Consider the following 21,108-nt stretch of genomic DNA (forward strand, 5'->3'; position numbering starts at 1 on the left):
AGGACAGAACTACACCGACAAAGTAGAGACTGAGTGAACACAGCGACAGACAGCAAAGGACAGAACTACACCGACAAAGTACAGACTTGGTGAACACAGCGACAGACAGCAAAGGACAGAACTACACCGACAAAGTACAGACTTGGTGAACACAGTGACCGACAGAACTACACTGACAAAGTACAGACTGAGTGAACAGAGCGACTGACAGCAAAGGACAGAAATACACCGACAAAGTACAGACCGAGTGAACACAGCGACCGACAGCAAAGGATAGAACTACACCGACAAAGTACAGACTGAGTGAACACAGTGACTGACAACAAAGGATAGAACTACACAGACAAAGTACAGACTGAGTGAACACAGTGACTGACAGCAAAGGATAGAACTACACAGACAAAGTAAAGACTGAGTGAACACAGTGACTGACAACAAAGGACAGAACTACAATGACAAAGTACAGACCTGGTGAACACAGTGACCGACAGAACTACACTGACAAAATAGAGACTGAGTGAACACAGTGACAGACAGCAAAGGACAAAACTACACAGACAAAGTAGAGACTGAGTGAACACAGCGACAGAGGGTAAAGGACAGAACTACACCGATAAAGTACAGACTGAGTGAACACAGCGACAGACAGCAAAGGACAGAACTACACCGACAAAGTACAGACTTGGTGAACACAGCGACAGACAGCAAAGGACAGAACTACACCGACAAAGTACAGACTTGGTGAACACAGTGACCGACAGAACTACACTGAAAGTACAGACTGAGTGAACACAGCGACAGACAGCAAAGGACAGAAATACACCGACAAAGTACAGACCGAGTGAACACAGCGACCGACAGCAAAGGATAGAACTACACCGACAAAGTACAGACTGAGTGAACACAGTGACTGACAGCAAAGGATAGAACTACACAGACAAAGTAGAGACTGAGTGAACACAGTGACCGACAGAACTACACTGACAAAGTACAGACTTGGTGAACACAGTGACCGACAGAACTGCACTGACAAAGTAGAGACTGAGTAAACACAGCGACAGACAGCAAAGGACAAAACTACACAGACAAAGTAGAGACTGAGTGAACACAGCGACCGACAACACACGACAGAACTACACCGACAAAGTACAGACTTGGTGAACACAGTGACCGACAGAACTACACTGACAAAGTAGAGACTGAGTGATCACAGCGACAGACAGCAAAGGACAGAACTACACCAACAAAGTACAGACTGGGTGAACACAGCGACAGACAGCAAAGGACAGAACTACACCGACAAAGTACAGAGGGAACACAGCGATGGACAGCAAAGGACAGAACTATACCGACAAAGTACAGAGGGAACACAGCGATGGACAGCAAAGGATAGAACTACAGTGACAAAGTACAGACTGAGTGAACACAGCGACCGACAGCACATGACAGAACTACACCGACAAAGTACAGACTTGGTGAACACAGCGACCGACAGAACTACACTGACAAAGTAGAGACTGAGTGAACACAGTGACCGACAGCAAAGGACAGAACTACACAGACAAAGTACAGACTGAGTGAAGACAGCGACCGACAGCACAGGACAGAACTACACCGACAAAGTACAGACTTGGTGAACACAGTGACCGACAGAACTACACTGACAAAATAGAGACTGAGTGAACACAGTGACTGACAGCAATGGACAGAACTACACCGACAAAGTAGAGACTGCGTTGCGTGAACACAGCGACAGACAGCAAAGGACAGAACTACACCGACAAAGTACAGAGTGAACACAGCGACAGACAGCAAAGGACAGAACTACACCGACAAAGTACAGACTGAGTGAACACAGCGACCGACAGCAAAGGAGGACTACACCGACATAGTACAGACTTGGTGAATATACTGACGACAGAACTACACTGACAAAGTACAGACTGAGTGAACACAGCGACAGACAGCAAAGGACAGAACTACACCGACAAAGTACAGACTGAGTGAACACAGTGACTGACAGCAAAGGACAGAACTACAGTGACAAAGTACAGACTTGGTGAACACAGTGACCGACAGAACTACACAGACAAAGTACAGACTGAGTGAACACAGTGACTGACAGCAAAGGATAGAACTACACAGACAAAGTACAGACTGAGTGAACACAGTGACTGACAGCAAAGGATAGAACTACACAGACAAAGTACAGACTTGGTGAACACAGTGACCGACAGAACTACACTGACAAAATAGAGACTGAGTGAACACAGTGACAGACAGCAAAGGACAGAACTACACCGACCAAGTACAGACTGAGTGAACACAGCGACCGACAGCAAAGGACAGAACTACACCGACAAAGTAGAGACTGAGTGAACACAGCGACAGACAGCAAAGGACAGAACTACACCGACAAAGTAGAGACTGAGTCAACACAGCGACAGACAGCAAAGGAGGACTACACCGACATAGTACAGACTTGGTGAATATAGTGACGACAGAACTACACTGACAAAGTACAGACTGAGTGAACACAGCGACAGACAGCAAAGGACAGAACTACACCGACAAAGTACAGACTGAGTGAACACAGCGACAGACAGCAAAGGACAGAACTACACCGACAAAGTAGAGACTGAGTGAACACAGCGACAGACAGCAAAGGACAGAACTACACCGACAAAGTAGAGACTGAGTGAACACAGCGACAGACAGCAAAGGACAGAACTACACCGACAAAGTACAGACTGAGTGAACACAGTGACTGACAGCAAAGGATAGAACTACACAGACAAAATAAAGACTGAGTGAACACAGTGACTGACAACAAAGGACAGAACTACAGTGACAAAGTACAGACTTGGTGAACACAGTGACCGACAGAACTACACTGACAAAATAGAGACTGAGTGAACACAGTGACAGACAGCAAAGGACAGAACTACACCGACCAAGTACAGACTGAGTGAACACAGCGACCGACAGCAAAGGAAAGAACTACACCGACAAAGTAGAGACTGAGTGAACACAGCGACAGACAGCAAAGGACAGAACTACACCGACAAAGTAGAGACTGAGTGAACACAGCGACAGACAGCAAAGGACATGACTACACCGACAAAGTAGAGACTGAGTGAACACAGTGACAGGTTAGCTAACACACCAATACAGAATGAAACGGTGAACAATTGTGCCACCAAATCCAATTGTGCTGTATATGTGTTGTCCTAATTCTGATGTGTGCCATTATTACAGTAAACAAGTAATAATTACAGATCAATTGCTGTTTGTATGTGGAATGTGAGTGTGGAAATCTGAAATTTCCCCATTGAGGGATGAATAAAGGTTTATCTAGTCTAATCTAATCTAAAAGTGCACATCATCTTATGAAATACCCCAACAGACATGACGTCATTCTTTTAACTGAGTATTCTTTATTGTAAATTTAGACCATTATAATTAAAAAAAAACACCATTTTGGAATATACTGTGCGTAAGTACGCACACTGTGCTCGTCACTGTGATAATGTAAATTAGTTCAGCCAAATTCACGGGCCCCTGTATGTCCCAGTAGGCCCCAGTGGGATGGCACAAAAAAAAAAAAAAAATCAACTTAGCAAAAGGAACGAGGTGTAAGATGAGCAGGAACAAATCATTCTCATTTATACTATTTCAAGAAGACATACACAAGAGTAACTGAAGCTCAGATAATTCTGTCATTTGTCCAAGCTTGAACTGCAGCACAGAAGGTGCTGAGATCTCCGAGCTCAGAGCAGAACAACCCGTTCTCAGTGTGGAACAGGAAGTCATGAAGTCACACTACCTGGCCAGCACAGGCAGCTGAATGCTTTGACTCCCTCGAGGCAGGTAGCACCATGTTGACAGGGACCAGAGGCACATTCGAGGATGTCCTCCTCACAGTGGTCTCCATGGAAACCTGTGTCTGTGCAGTTACATCTATAACTACAGAAAATAAGAAGAGAACTCGATTTATTCTAATATGAACATTTAAACAAGAAAAAAAACTGCAACTGTCGACAAGACCTGAGCCTAAAGCAAAACATCAGCATTATTATTCACAGTCACAATCATCTTTATTGTCACTGCACAGTGAAACAGCACCACGAGATTTGCTTGTGCATCAAAAACAATGCTCACACTCAAACATACCCCCCACTCCCCCATGATGGGATGAGGTGAGCTCATAAACCTCTAAATGACACCGTCCCAGTCAGACACGTGTCTCATATTGTTGTGATTAGAGCAGTGCAGTTGTTCTAACTGGAGCCTGGACGTGTCTGTTCAGTTCAGTCATGGCTCAAGGAAAGAAGCTGTTTTTCAGCCTTGTGGGGGCCTTTGGAGACCCGATAATACCTGCCAGATGGAAGCAGAGAGAAAAGGTGGTGTGAGGGGGTGAGGGGTTCCATCCTGCAGAATACCACTTGCTCAGCGGAGACAATGGGTTCTGAAAATGTCATCCAATGAGGGCAGAGGGAGACCAATGATCTTTTCTGCTGTTATTATGACTCGTTTGATGAATTTCTTATTGTTTTTTTGAACAGTTAGCAAACCGTGCTGTGATACAACAGTTAAAATGCTCTGATGGAGAAGTGATAAAAGGCCTTGAGCAGCTCAGCAAGCAGGTTGTTCTTCTTCAGCATGTATAAAAAATAAAGCCGCTGGTGCACCTTTTTGACCACAGCAAACGTGTTAACTTACATTTAAGATCCTCAGTTTCAATAACTTCAACAGTTATTGAAACAACAACAAAAAACAACATTTGACAATCTATATGATGATAGCCAAATGGTCTGTGTGTGTGTGTTTGTGTGTGTGTGTGCGCGCGTGTGGCTTTGATTATGCAAAAACCGGGGTGAAAGCTGACATTTACCGTTTGGTATGCTTATGTATTTTGGGTCAAGGATGAGTACTGTGAAAACAGAAAATTGATAGGACAAATGTTTTTAGTTCTTGGTCCAATGAGACATCGGCATCAATTTGATCGGCTAGCGCTTAGCTTGGGTTCATGTGTCATACATCACACTGAAAGTGAGGAACCTTGAGGTAATTTTTGATCCTACATTGTCCTTTGACCTCCACATTAGAGATATTATGAGGACTGGTTTCTTCCACCTGCGAAACATAGCGACGATTTATCCCATCCTGTCTATGGCTGATGCTGAGACCCTGATTCAGGCGTTTGCCTCTTTGAGATTGAACTACTGCAAGGTTCTATTTTCTAGTTTACTGCAGTCCAGCATTAGGGCTCTCCAACTGAACAATATAAACAATATAACATTGTTCATGGATTGGCACCTTCCTATCTGGCTGACTTATTAAAACCCTACGTTCAGGCCTGGGCTTTATGCCTGCAAGATGCAGGAATATTTTGTGTTCCTGGAGTGAATAAAAAGTCTGCAGGGAAAAGAGCTTTATTGTGCCCCCTTTCTGTGGAACAGTCCTCCGGCGTCTATAATGCAGTCAGATGCTTTGAACACTTTTAAAGCCAGGTTGAAGACATCTGTTCTCCCTCTCATTTAGTTACAACCCCAATTCCAATGAAGTTGGGACGTTGTGTGAAATCTAAATAAAAACAGAATACAATGATTTGCAAATCCTCAACCTATATTGAATTGAATACGCCACAAAGACAAGATATTTAATGTTCAAAATGATAAACTTTATTGTTTATGTGCAAATATTTGCTCATTTTGAAATGGATGCCTGTAACACGTTTCAAAAAAAGCTGGGACAGTGGTATGTTTACCACTGTGTTACATCACCTTTCCTTCTAACAACACTCAATAAGCGTTTGGGAACTGAGGACACTAATTGTTGAAGCTTTGTAGGTGGAATTCTTTCCCATTCTTGCTTGATGTACGACTTCAGTTGTTCAACAGTCCGGGGTCTCCATTGTCGTATTTTGCACTTCATAATGCGCCACACATTTTCAATGGGCAACAGGTCTGGACTGCAGGCAGACCAGTCTCGTACCCGCACTCTTTTACTATGAAGCCACGCTGTTGTAACACGTGCAGAATGTGGCTTGGCATTGTCTTGCTGAAATAAGCAGGGATGTCCCTGAAAAAGACGTTGCTTGGATGGCAGCATGTGTTGCTCCAAAACCTGGATGTACCTTTCAGCATTGATGGTGCCATCACAGATGTGTAAGTTGCCCATGCCATGGGCACTAACACACCCCATACCATCACAGATGTGTAAGTTGCCCATGCCATGGGCATTAACACACCCCCATATCATCACAGATGTGTAAGTTGCCCATGCCATGGGCATTAACACACCCCCATATCATCACAGATGCTGGCTTTTGAACTTTGTGGTGGTAACAGTCTGGATGGTCTCTTTCCTCTTTTTTCCGGAGGACACAACGTCCATGATTTCCAAAAACAATTTGAAATGTGGACTCATCAGACCACAGAACACTTTTCCACTTTGCGTCTGTCCATTTCAAATGAGCTCGGGCCCAGAGAAGGCGGTGGCGTTTCTGGATGTTGTTGATGTATGACTTTCACTTTGCATGGTAGAGTTAACTTTCACTTGTAGATGTAGCAACGAACTGTGTTAACTGACAGTGGTTTTCTGAAGTGTTCCTGAGCCCACGCGGTAAGATCCTTTACACAATGATGTCCATTTTTAATGCAGTGCCGCCTGAGGGATCGAAGGTCACGGGCATTCAGTGTTGGTTTTCGGCCTTGCTGCGTACATGTAGAAAGTTCTCCAGATTCTCCTGAATATATTATGTACTGTAGATGATGGAATCCCTAAACCCTAAATTCCTTGCAATTGAATATTGAGAAACATTGTTCTTAAACTGTTGGACTATTTTTTTTCATGCAGTTGTTCACAAAGTGGTGATCTTTGCCCCATCTTTGCTTGAGAATGGCTGAGCCTTTTGTGGATGCTCCTTTTATACCCAATCATGACACTCACCTGTTTCCAATTAGGTGTTCATTGAGCATTCATCAACTTTCCCAGTCTTTCGTTGCCCCGTCCCAACTTTTTTGAAACATGTTACAGGCATCCGTTTCAAAATGAGAAAATATTTGCACAAAAACAATGTTTATCACCTTGAACATTAAATATCTTGTCTTTGTGGTGTATTCAGTTGAATATAGGTTGATTTGCAAATCATTGTATTCTGTTTTTATTTACATTTTACACAATGTCCAAACTTCATTGGAATTGGGGTTGTAGCATATTTGTCATTATGCTTTTTATCAGACTCAGACACAGACTCACCTTTACTGTCACTCGACCCTTACAGGCAGAACGAAATGCAGTTTCTCCAGGTCTGAGTGTAGTTAACTGGGACAATTTTTTTAACCTAACCTATTGTATAAACTTTTGCAATGTATAATATGCGCACCCCTGTGGCCATAGATTATATGTACAAAGCACAGGGTTGACAACAGCAGCAGTGTTAGAGTATTAAGAAGGTGACAATGTGCATGTAGTGCATGCTTTTTATTTCTTTTACTCTTTTGTGTTTATAATTGTGCTTTTAATGTTTTTAGTTCATTTTAATTGGTTTTTGGGTTGTTTTGTGTGAAGCCTTGGGGTGACCCTGTCATGAGTTGCTGCATCTGCAGCAATGCATTATGGGAGTTCAGGGTTTGTTTGTTTTTGTTTGTTAGTGTTATAAATTTGTTGTGTTTTTATAGTTCAAGGAATGTAGTTAGTTTGGTGAAGAGTTAAGTTGTGACCATGAGTGATAAGGACATTGCGATGTACTTCTTCTGCCACTGTCTGGGCTGCTGTATGTTGACAGTAAATGACAATTTTTTTCAGCAACAACGGCAGCCGGCCCGCCGGATTCTGCTGGGGGAGGGCTGAGTTCCTTGCGGCAGTTCGGCTTTACTCACGATGCTGGCAAAGAAGTGTTAGTGGACTGAACTGCTGACTTCCGTAGATCTGCAGACACTGATTTGTATCTGTAACACACAGATCAGTGTCCATGGACTTATAAAACTTGCATGATGTCGTAAAAAAAAAAAAAGAACGCTTTGCAATAGGCATTTTAAAACTTTTTTTGGAACACCAAAAATTGTACTGGTGCTGCCCAAACTCACTGATGGTTTTCAGAGTTAGCCAAAAAGCTAGTCCACTAACGAAAAAGTTAGTTTTGCTAATTAGCGGTTAGCTGATTAGCAGAACTGTGCCCACCACTGGTCAAATGTTATCAGAACATTAGCTGTAATGTTCACGGAATGTTTTTAAGGAAAGTTTCTTTTTGGTTCCCTTCACTTGGTCGCCACAGCAGATCCAAGGTGGGTTTGTTTGTTGAATTTGCATACGTTTTACACCAGATGCCCTTCCTGACGCAACTACACATTACATGGAGAAATGTGGCAGGGCTGGGGTTTGAACCCAGAACCTTTTGTACTGAAACCAATCGAATGACACATTTTCAGCATCTCCTGGAAGAAAAAAATCTCAAAAGAAGCACTATTTAAATGATGCTAGATTCAATCTTTGTTTTGAACTGTCAATGATAATGTTGAAATAACAGAATATGATGGAATGATTCTTTTAATTGTAAACTAAATTGTGCATCAACTCAGAACAATTTAACTACATGAAATTCATGAAGACTGAAAAGACTTAAAACATTTCAAAAACCACAGCTAAAGTTTGTAGAATACTTTGAAAATCATGGTAAAATATCAATAACATACCTTATAGTAAAAAAGTCTTATATCCTTGTGTAAATTCCTGTAAATCCACGTAAAGCCACAATGTGTTTTTTCCAATGAAAGAAAGTCTAGATTAAAAAAAGTAACAATCTTGTCTGAAATCCAGTTTGAACAGCACAATGTTTTTTTTGTCCACAGACAAAAAAAAAAAAAAAAAAAAAAATTCTTACTGTGTTTCTTGAGGGCACAGGATACAGTATGCGTTTCCCGTTTTTTTTTTTTTTTTTTTTTCTTTTATCTGTGTTCATTCATTCCACGGATTCTTGTCCTTATTAAACTTTTTCAAATTGTCTTTATTGCCATCTTCCCTCTCTCCAATGTAGCTCCGTGACAGACATGCCATAAATTTTTTTTTAAAAATTGATGGCTCTTAAAGTTTGCGATGTCCACATGCTACATTTAGCTTAAAGAACAGCGCTTTGGAGCAGCCACACTGCATGGCTGTAGCAATGAACCCACTTTGTGACAACTGTCACAACAGCCATGCTTTGCGATAGGCATTTTTTTTCTCCGTCGACTTCCGTAGATCCGCGGACACTGATTTGTATCTGTAACACACAGATCAGTGTCCGTGGACTTATAAAACTTGCACGATATCATAAAAAAAGAATGCTTTGCGATAGGCATTTTAAAAACTCAGTGACCATCACGATTACAGAGTCTGTATTGCGTCCCCTTTTAAGTATTATTTACGTCAACCCCTGCTCGAAAGATACCGGTGCATGAACCATCGCACCGGGATCGTGCATGCCTGCCCGTTGGCGCAATGTTTCGTAGTGCGCTCATATGAGCCGTTTCACTGCAAGTCACCCTGAGTTGTACATATTTGCACTTTGTGTGAAGGAGCCCTAATCTTTGTATTTACAGGAAGATAATTAAGTGGAAACAATCTTGCAAAATCTTTAGGAATATTTACACCCAAATATTTAATAAATCTGCATCCCACTTCAAATTCTACTTGTACATTCTCTTCATATTTACTGAAGGGTTGTATTTCATTCATTCATCAGCAGTGGGTTACTTAAACCTATGCTTTCAGCTGATTTATTGCGGGATTCTTGGTTTTCCATGCCATGAAGCCAGATTTTTGCATCATGTCCTGCATGAGATTCCATGACCTTGACCTCATCTTTCCTGCCGCTTCCATGCGCTCAGACAATGAAGCTTTCCGCAGCTCGTTTCAAGGTAACCTGGCCGACTAATTCCCATATTAGAGCTTGTAGATTTCTCTGGTGCTTCCAGACACGCTCCTGTGCAGCTTCCATGTCACATATGCGCCTGGCTCCATGACTATCTGCACCACGTCACTGGAACTCTCCGGCTCTCAGCTACGCATAGCTCTACCATGCTTCAGTTAAGTTCCTTCATGTTCTGTGAGATCCCACTCTCACACTGTTCCTGTTAGTGACTGTGCTTGACTAAGAACTGTTCCAAGAACTAGTACCAAGAACTATTTCCAAGAAATGTTTTCCTAGGACTGTATGAACTCTGATATTGAACCACTAAGAACTTTCCAAGTCGTTTCTAAAGTCAAGTCCTGCTTAATTGGAATTGCATTCAGACACGCAGCACTTGGCCTCTGACCTCTGAAGATACTCGAACTGTGAACAATTCCCGAACAGAAAACCTTATTTCCTAGACTGTGAACTTTCCAGAACAGTGAATATTCCCGTTTTCAAGCCTACAGTGAACTACTTGTTGTTAAAGGCTTCATTGTTATGAGTGCAAGCCCTCACCTCTGCTCTCCTCCATTCTCCTAGTTCCCGTCCTCGGCTATTTGTTCCAATGTATTTTTATTCTGCTTCCAGCCAATCCAGTTCTTTCTGCCAGCTCTCTTTAGATGCACACTGTATTCAATTATTTTCCCACGAAGCAAAGCTTTACAAGTGTCCCATAGCATTGGAGGGGAAACTTCACCATTGTCATTCTGATCCAGATATTCTGTTATCACTCACTCATCTTCAACAGCTTATCCTGAATCAGGTTGCAGGGGCAACAGCTCCAGCAGGGGATCCCAGACTTCCCTTTCCCGGGCCACATTAAACACCTCTGACTGGGGGATCCTGAGGCGTTCCCAGGCTAGTGTGGAGATATAATCTCTCCACCCAGTTCTGGGTCTTCCCTGGGGTCTCCTCCCAGGTGGACATGCCTGGAACACCTCACTAGAGGGGCGCTCAGGGGGCATCCTTACCAGATGCCCCAACCACCTGTAAGTATTCAGCTGCCACAGGGTATCTCTACGATACTGGATGGATTTGCACAGCGCACACTGTCTTTCAGCTGCTGCTGTGTGCAAATAGTTGTAGCAACAGCTGTATGAGGCGTTGGAGGCAGGGACGATTTCACACGGTTTGCACTTAGTCCAAAATTTGTACTATGTGTAAAGGGGCCTTTAACCTTGACCACATGACTTCCACCTGCTTGGGTGGTAATTCAGTCTTTTCACATGGAGTGTTAAGATTCTAGACTGATGATTTCACCTACATTGAAAATTGGGTTCCTGTTTAGTTGTTGTTCCTTCGGCTGCTTCCGTTTGTTCGAGGGTCACCACAGCAGATACACCCAGGCCGGTGTCGCAGACTGAACAGTCCCCTCCTAAAAATCGGTCCTCCATTGTCCATGCGTCATTTGGGACCACAGCAGCTCGTTTGAATCTGACTCTCTACACTGAAAGTGTTCAAAAGGAATAATGGGATTATTAACCATCAGATAAAGTAAAACCTCTTAAATCATTCTAAAGTCCGTTTTAAGCAGAAACCAGGTGATAGGTGATGCTTTGAAATGATGGAGGAGCAGTGAACACAGCAGCAGCAGCAGCTCATCATGGCTGCTGTGGCACTCTGATCACTTTCTCCATCTTTTATGATGAAATAATGCTGAATTTATGTGGAAATGATTGTTGTACAAAAGCTTCAGATGTCGGTCACAGAGATAGATGATGACTGGAGTGTAGTATGAAGTAGAAAGGAGGCGATAATCGGTGAAATACTGCTGATGCTCCGAAATGACGCATGCGCAGTGAAGGCTGGGCAGACCAATTTTTAGGGGGGGCCGTTTGGTCAGCGACACCAGCATTTGTCACAAGTTTTACACCAGGTGCCCTTCCTGACGCAACTCCAGTTTTACCTGGAGAAATACACACAGCTCCTAGTGTTCCAAAGAGCTCTGCCAGTACTAACCAGGTCCTGCGCTGCGTAGATCTGACAGAATTAGGCTGACACAGAGCAGACCGGCTACAATCTGTTTCAAAATTTGACAGCAGCTGAGCATTCTTAATCTCCAAGATGATGTGCTCTGAGAAATCAGTTCTGATTCAGAGGGACTCTGCCTTCTTGTTGATTTGTCTCCTTGCTGTTGTGTTACTTTAGGTAGGCATCTGTGGATAGTTTGTCGAGAAGCAGAATAAGTCAATGTGTGGTTCTGAACTTGTAGAAATCATGACCTAAACTGCTGCAATTGATTGCAATAATTTGCAAACGTTTGTGTTCTGTGGGACGCTAAACAAAACTAGATTAAGTAAATAGAATATTTCATTTAGGGCCCAGTCCCACTGGGGAGAGGATTAATTGCGCATGAATTGAGTATACAAATTAGGGGCGTTCGTTGTCGTCCGCAACAAAAATGGCCAAAAATGACAAATGCCCCAGTATGAATTACAGATATATTAATAACATATAGCGAATACATGATGAACAATCACGGTTGTATAACGCATGTAGTGAGGAAACAGATCCGACGCATTGCGATTATCACGGCAGTATTACGGGTGTATTATGAATGCATCGCGCAAATGTTGCGCATGCATGGCATCTGTATTGCAGTCATAAAAGAAGCGCACTGGGCTTTTTCGGCATCACTATTCACACCAACAATACAGCTGGACTTGGACAAGTTGATTGGAGTAAACAAGCAGTGAACAGGGCGAGTGGTGACGTCAGCAGATCGCACCAGAGCGCAGCTCGTCTGAACGATTATAACAAGAAGGTAAATCTGTTATAAACATAGGAATAAATACTGTAACAGCTGCAGACAAGAAGGAAAAAACACGCAACTGCTTTATCAAGCCTTGACAATGTAAACAAGTCAAATAGTTACCTTTTTACATGGCGCAAAATGCTTTCTGCAGCTTGTGCAGAAAGCATTGTGCACGCGAACGGCACAGCTGCAGCTTCCTCTGTGATTCAGGAGGTGATTAGAGCCGTTTTCAACAGCCAATTTGCAGAATAAAATGATTAATCCGCGACAAAAATGATTTTATATAGGCAACATCCAGCGCAGAGTGCATGGCAGCCGGTAGAACAAACAACGGCGTCCAGCTGTGAACACAGCGCATCTGATTTGCATCCACCGCAAATCAGATGCAAAGAAGACATAATAAAAAAAGCTTTATTCGTGGCCAATCTGTATGCAGTTGCTACAACTTATTTTAGTCCGTGACATGGACATGATGGGCACACAAAATATCCATTTTACACACTGTCGCAGTCCGCTGCCAAGCCGCAAATCCCTATCAGTTATGGATATCAGCAGATGACGGCAAATATACAGCGCATAGATTATGTTTGTGTATGTAAGGCGGATGTCATCTGCAGCCAAAATTTTGTGCAGCTCAAAAATCCTGGCAACGGAAAAATATGCCTCTGTGGATAGTTGCGGACGTGTGTGGGTGTCGGCCGACTCATACAAGCATGTTTCATGGAGACTGCGGATGTTAAGCGAATATGAGCCAATTTTGTGCGCAATCTATACACAAATCCTCCTAAATGCCAGTGGGACTGGGCCCTTACATACAGCGTGGTTACACATCACTTGGCCCTACACAAGCAACCTTCCCTTGAATGTTCCACGTACATGTGCTTACATTTTAACACAGTGCATTTTGCTCGATGCACCAGTTGCTGACTTTACCTGTTCACCATGTCCCGACACAGAGCTCCATTTTGACAAGGTTCACTGGCACATTCATCAACATCAACTTCACAGTCAGTGCCTTCAAATCCAGGTGCGCATTCACAGGAGTACATGCCTATTAAGTCGTGGCAGAAGCCTCCATTTAGGCATGGGTTGGTCTCACACTCATCGACTTCAACTTCACAGTTCAGTCCTAGTGATTACAGAAAATGAGGATGGAATTAAAAAACAGTGACTGAAAAATGCAAGTTAGAACAGAATTGTGAGCATCAGGTGGGATAGGCTTCAATGAATGTGTCCCTTAAAGAGATTATTATTACTGGAATTTTTTTATTGGAGAGTCCATTCCCTTTCTAAAGCAGAACAATCCTAATAAAAATATCATGGTTAGTGTAAATAAGTGCAAAATAAACACTCCTTGGGGAGGTGATGGTCTAATGGGTAAGTGTTGGGCTTGAGACTAGAGAATCCTTGGTTCAAAACCCAGTTTGGGCAAGGTCCTTAATCCCCAAGTTGCTCCCGGTGTGTAGTGAGTGTCCTGCATGGCAGCACCCTGACACTGGTGTGAGTGTGATTTTGAGTGGGTGAATGTGAGGTAATTATAAATCGCTTTGAGTTTCTTATGCAGATGGAAAAGTGATATAAATGCAGTCCATTTACTCATGTTTCACAGGAGAAAAAAAAAAAAAAAAAAGCATGTAAATTTGCCTTTTTTCTGAGAATTTCAATTTAATTCAATTTATTTAGTTTATATAGCGCCAAATCACAACAAAGTTGCCTCAAGGTGCTTCACACGAGTAAAATCTAACCTTACCGACCCCCAGAGCAAGAACAGAGGCGGCAGTGGTAAGAAAAAATTCCCTCTGATGATTTGAGAAGAAACCTCAAGCAGACCAGACTCAAAGGTGACCCTCTGCTTAGGTCATAGAGAAATTAATCAAAAAGTGGAAAAAATGTATTGGTGCTACGAAAATTAACATTTAATAAAATTAAGTAAAAACAGGCATTCATTCATTTTCTTTTGAACTGGCGTGTTGACTACCTGTCATGACGTGACGGTAAACACTAATATTGATCATCCGTATTAAAACAGAACACAATGCTGAAGTACCCTCTCTCCGTATGAGCAGAGGGTACACAATGAAAGAGTGTGTAGAAAGAATATGACTCTTTGACTTCTTAAAATAGGTCAAGGTTAGCCATCTTTGAACTTGTCCAAGGTCTGTGTCCCAAGAATGTTCCCAATGAATTTGAAGACCCTGGCAGTAACAGGACTGGACTTGTGATGAGCACAGCAATTGGATGCACAGGTGGATGCAAAGTTTTTGCAATACCCAATGGCCATGTTTGGGACTCGACGGGGAAGAGTGTAGTGTGGTTATGTAAGTGGAGAGTACTGCGTGCAACATAAAATACTGCCTAACTTGAAAATGGTTTATTAGTTGTGAATATGCCATGTTTTTGGCCTGTGTTTTCAATAACTTTTGTTTGTTTATTGCTGACGTGAAGTACCCTGAAGTACCCTAAGAGTGTCTTAAACAGACAAGACGGCAGAAAGACTGAGAGGAAGAAGAGACATTCTCCCTGTTTAAAATGACAGTGATTCAGTAACACGCTACCGGCTTGATGGTGCAGGGATAATGTTTGTGACCTGATCAGGAAGGAGCTTACGTTCCCATCCAGTGTAGCAACCTAACAACACCTGAGATGAAGGTCATCACAACACTGCGATACCTGGCTATGGGAAAAATGTCAATTGCATGTAAATATATATTTGTATTCATATATATAATTATAAATAAATATATTCTTATCTTAGATTTACACAGAGATTTTCATTGCACTGTCCTACATGATGTTGTACCTATTTACACTTTTTTTGTTTTTACTTTATCTGTTTGCACTCACACAGGAGAAGCTCTCTCCAACGTCTTTGTACATTTTGGATAAAGACAATAAAGGGCATTCTATTCCAGTCTAAAGTCTATAACATTCATACATTTATTAATACCAAAATAAGCTATGTTATATATTATCAGTATTTTTACTTGTTACCTGTATAAAAGACACCTGTCACAGACTCAATCACACCCCAACCTGTCCACCATAGCCAAGACCAAAGAGCTGTCTAAGGACACCAGAGACAAAACTGTAGATCTGCACAAGTCTGGGATGGACTACAGGACAACAGGCAAGCAGCTTGGTGAGAAGACAACAACTGCTGATATAATTATTAGAAAATGGAAGAAACAGAAGATGACTGTCAATCTTCCTCAGTCTGGGGCTCCATGCAAGATCTCACCTCATGGGGTAAGGATACACCAGAACTACACGGGAGGACCTGGTCAATGATTGAGTGTGTGGACAGGTGTCTTTTTACAGCTAACAGGTGCAATTAATACAGGTAAAGCGTGCAGAATAAGAGGGCTTCTTAAAGACAAACTAACAGGTCTGTGAGAGCCAGAATTCTTGCTGGTTGGTAGGTGATTAGATACTTATTTCATGCAATAAATTGCAAATTATTTAAAAATCATACAATGTGATTTTCTGATGTTTTTATTTTTTATATCATACCATAACCTTTATTTATACAAGGTCTGTTAGAAAAGTATCCGACCTTTTTATTTTTTTCAAAAACCTGATGGATTTGAATCACGTGTTCATGCATGAGCCAACCTTGAACCTTCGTGCGCATGCGTGATTTTTTTTCATGCCTGTCGGTTGCGTCATTTGCTTGTAAGCAGCCTTTGTGTGAGGATAGGTGGAGTCTCTCTGCATTTTTTCTTTGCAAGGAAATGGCGGAACGACTGGAGCAGCGTGACTGCATCAAATTTTGCTAGAAACTGGGCGACAGCCAGGTGGAAACCATTCGGATTATTCCTGCTGCGGTTGTACAGGTACCAAATAGCCCTTAGCACAGGACCCCGTACTCCCGGAGCACCCCCCACAGGGTGCCCCAAGGGACACGGTTGAACGCCTTCTCCAAATCCACAAAACACATGTGGACTGGTTGGGCGAACTCCCATGAATCCTCGAGCACCCGATGGAGTGTGTAGAGCTGGTCCAGTGTGCCGCGACCAGGACGAAAACCACACTGCTCCTCCTGAATCCGAGGTTCGACCATCGGTCAAATTCTCTTCTCCAGTACTCTGGAATAGACCTTACCGGGGAGGCTGAGGAGTGTGATCCCCCTTATAGTTGGAACACACCCTCCAGTCCCCCTTCTTAAACAGAGGGACCACCACCCTGGTCTGCCAATCCAGAGGCACTGTCCCCGATCGCCACGTGATGTTGCAGAGGCGTGTCAGCCAAGACAGCCCCACAACATCCAGAGACTTAAGGTACTCGGGATAGATTTCATCCACCCCAGGAGCCTTGCCACTGAGGAGCTTTCTAACCACCTCGGTGACTTCGGCCTGGGTAATGGATGAGTCTGAGTCCCCAGTCTCTGCTTCCTCTTCGGAAGACGTGATGATGGGATTGAGGAGATCCTCGAAGTATTCCTTCCTCCGCCCGACAACATCCCCAGTCAGGGTTAACAGCTCCCCACCCGCACTGTAAACAATGCTGGTGGAGAGCTGCTTCCGCCTCCTGAGGCGCCGGACAGTTTGCCAGAATCTCTTCGAGGCCGACCGATAGTCCTCCTCCATGGCCTCCCCGAACTCCTCCCAGACCCGAGTTTTTGTCTCTGCAACCACACGGGCTGCGGCACGCTTGGCCTGCTGGTACCCGTCAGCTGCCTCCGGGGTCCCACCTATCAACAAAGATAAGTAGGACTCCTTCAGCTTGACGGCATCCCTTACTTCCAACGTCCACCACCGGGTTCGGGGATTGCCGCCGCGACAGGCACCAGAGACCTTGTGACCACAGCTACGAGCGGCCGCATCAACAGTGGAGGTGGAGAACATGGTCCACTTGGACTCCATGTCTCCAACCTCCCCCGGGATCTGGGAGAAGCTCTCCCGGAGGTGGGAGTTGAAGACCTCGCTGACAGAGGGTTCCACCAGTCTTTCCCAGCAGACCCTCACGATACGTTTGGGCCTGCCAGGTCTGACCGGCTTCCTCCACTCCTAGCGGATCCAACTCACCACCAGGTGGTGATTGGTCTACAGCTCTGCCCCGCTCTTCACTCGAGTGTCCGAGACACATGGCCGAAGGTCAGATGATACGACTACAAAGTCGACCATTGACCTCCGGCTCAGGGTGTCCTGGTGCCACGTGCACTTATGGACAGCCTTGTGCTTGAACATGGTGTTCGTGATGGACAAACTGTGACTAGCACAGAAGTCCAACAACTGAACACCACTCGGGTTCAGATCGGGGAGGTCGTGCTTCCCGATCACGCCCCTCCAGGTCTCACTGTTGCCGCCTACGTGGGCATTGAAATCCCCCAGGAGAACAATGGAGTCCCCAGTCGGAGCGCTATCTAGTACATCTCCCAGGGACTCCACGAAGGTCGGGTACTCTGCACTGCCACTCGGCCTGTAGGCCGAGACAACGGTGAGAGACCTGTCCCTGACCCGAAGGCGTAGGGACGCGACCCTCTCCTTCACTGAAGTAAACTCCAACACATGGCGACTGAGTTGGGGAGCAATAAGCAATACGACCCCAGCTCTCCGCCTCTCCCTGTGGGCAACGCCAGAAAAATGAAGCATCCAGCCCCTCTCCAGGAGTTGGGTACCAGAGCCCAAGCTGTGAGTGGAGGTGAGCCCGACTATCTCTAGTCGGTATCTCAACCTCCTGCACAAGCTCAGACTCCTTCCCCCCCAGCGAGGTGACATTCCACATCCCAACAGCCAGGGGCTGTGAGCATGGACTGGGCCACTGGGCCACCAGCCCTCGACCGCCACCCACTCTTCTCTGCACCCGACCCCCATGGCCCCCTCTGCAGGTGGTGAACCCACAGGAGGGCGGGCCCATGTCGCTCTTTTGGGCTGAGCCCGGCCGGGCCCCATGGGCTAAGGCCCGACCATCAGGCACTTGCGTGCGAGCCCCAACCCCAGGCCTGGCTCCAGGGTGGGGCCCCGGCTCCGCCATACCGGGCGATGTCTCGATCCTTGATTTTTTACTGGTCATGGAGGACCAGTACTTTAATAAGACAGGAACCATTGCTTCCTGTCTTATTAAAGCCGTTTTGCAAACAGAGCTGTAAGTGAGTCTTGCAATTGTCTCCTACCAAACCCGCCTGTCAGAACAAACTAGCCATCAATGGAGACAGCAGACTCAGACCCATTTCACCTGGCAGTTTGCCACCACAGCCAGCAGCTTGCACAGCAAGGGGACAAGCTTGATACACTAAGCTCTGAGTTTAGTGAGCTTGTTACCTGCCAAGAGACTTATGGCATCGGTCAGTGAACAGATGAACAAACTACTGTCCCGACTCCATCATCAGGCTATGTTGGATGCGGCCACCGGCAGTCCCAGCCAACCACCGGGGCTGGCAGCTGTTTTGTCGGCCGCTGTACCTGCGCCAGTTGTTTGCAACCAGTTGTCATATCCTGAACGTTTTTCCGGCAACTCAGGAGACGTCAGACCGTTCATCACACAGTGTGAATTAGATTTTGAATTAATGGCCTCCAATTTTGGTTAAAGGCAAAGAAAAAGTGAAAATGTGCAAAAGAAAATAAATACAACACACATTAAGCAGCACAACTAAATGGGGGGTAGTCATAAAAAAGTAAACCTCCAGAATGCACCCCTGGACATCAAAACCAAAGGTTTGTAGACCCCCTACCAACACAGGTCTACTTTCACCAAAAAATGACCCCACCCCCCCATGAAAAATTTGGATCCTGGCTACAAGCCTGAAATTTTAATTGGCACTGAATGAAGTAAAAGCTGTAGAAAATGTGCCCCCTTGAAATGTGTTTATCTTAAAGTATTAATGTTTTGGTTAAAGTCTTTCTATAATATGATGCTGCGTTAGAAAAGAGCAGCAATGATTTGTGAGTTAAATTTAATCAGCAGGAGAACAATTTCCTGTTTTCTCAGCTGTCTCCACCTTGTTTGACCTTAAATCCTAAGATGCAATCACAAAAGGGTTTCTTTGAAAAAGTAAATGGTCAACAGCTGATGATGTGACGTAAAACAAAATTCCAGTCAGAAGATTCTTTTTTTGCTTTAATCCCTGATAATGTCCTGTGAATAAAAGTGTGTGTGTTTGCACAGGATGTACCTTTAAATCCCAGCAGGCATTCACACTCATAGCGATCCTTCTCGTTGATGCAGGTGGCGTTGTTGTCACATGGTCGTGATGCACACTCATTGATATCTATTTCACAGTTGTAGCCCTGAAAACCGGGCACACAAAAACAGTTGAACTCTGCCACTCCGTCTCTGCAGATAGCCCCGTTCTGACAGGGCTCTGATAAACACTCGTCCACATCCTCCTCACAGGTCTTGCCTTTAAACCCCGGTGTACACTGGCATTCAAATCCCTCTGGCAGCAATATGCAGGTGCTGTTGTTCTCACAGGGTTCATCAATGCAGTCCACAACACGTGTCCGACAATTATGTCCACTATAGCCAGCAGGACATCTGCAGAAGTATCTGACATGCTGGTCCACGCACACAGAACGAGGCTTGGAGCAAGGGTTGCTCTGACACTCGTCCACCTCCTCTGTGCAGTTATCACCTGTGAGTCCCTCTGGGCACACACACTGGTATTCTGTGGCACCAGGGGAGCTTCTGCATGCTTCACATGGAGCAAAGGAGCAGGCGTCGTACAGTTCACTGCAGTTTCTGCCCATGTAACGAATCCCTTCTTTGGAACAGATGCAGGCGTAGTCGTCTGCGGTGTCCACACAGGTGGCTCCGTTCTGACAGGGCGCAGATATGCATCTGTCTGATGTGGCGGTGCATAATGTTCCTGAAAACCAGACAACATGCTAAGAAATGTTTCTTTACATAATCACGACTGAATATCTGATATCTACAGCAATGTCTCCATCATTTTTGAGTTCACCCAAAAGCATGTCATCATTTCCAGACCATGTCCAACTGAAGTGACAGGATTTGTTTAAATCAGGAAAAGTCAGACTATGACTTAAATAACACTTTCCGTTTTCATTTGTTAATATTTACGGTAGAACTCGCATTTAATGCATTCAGGTGGACCAGCAAATTGTGTCCGTTATAATCGAAATCCGCTATACGTATAAAATGAACATCATCAGTTACAGGCAGTGGCGGCTGGTGAAAAAAAAGTCTTGGTGGGGCTGGTGTGCCAATAGATTTCCTTGCCTCAACCAGGACAGGCATTCAAATGAACAGTTGGAAAATTACTACAAGTCCACAATAATCATTTCACATCCTTTTCAAAATCAGCAGTTTCACAGATAATGTTAACCATTTACAGTTATATTAGGCCTCATTTATACTTTGGAAAGGAACCGCATCAAACACTCAAGTTCTTGAGAAAGGAACATTTCACCATTTGACACCAATTACATACATAGTACACCAAACTGTACTGCACTGC

General features: G+C 44.3%; 1 protein-coding gene across 1 annotated transcript; it reads right to left on the reverse strand.

Moving 5' to 3' along the window:
• Nucleotides 1-3,809: 3,809 nt before the first annotated feature.
• Nucleotides 3,810-20,621, reverse strand: LOC117529144 (fibropellin-1-like). Its single transcript, XM_034191842.1, has 3 exons — nucleotides 19,804-20,621; nucleotides 13,626-13,821; nucleotides 3,810-3,966 (listed from the first exon to the last, which is right to left on the reverse strand). Exons 1-3 carry the CDS (start codon nucleotides 20,375-20,377, stop codon nucleotides 3,810-3,812), a joined length of 927 nt encoding a protein of 308 aa, XP_034047733.1. The 5' UTR covers nucleotides 20,378-20,621.
• Between the last annotated feature and the right edge of the window lie 487 nt (nucleotides 20,622-21,108).

This window comes from Thalassophryne amazonica, chromosome 17 (genome assembly GCF_902500255.1).
Source record: "Thalassophryne amazonica chromosome 17, fThaAma1.1, whole genome shotgun sequence".
In the NCBI taxonomy this organism is placed as follows: Eukaryota; Metazoa; Chordata; class Actinopteri; order Batrachoidiformes; family Batrachoididae; genus Thalassophryne; species Thalassophryne amazonica.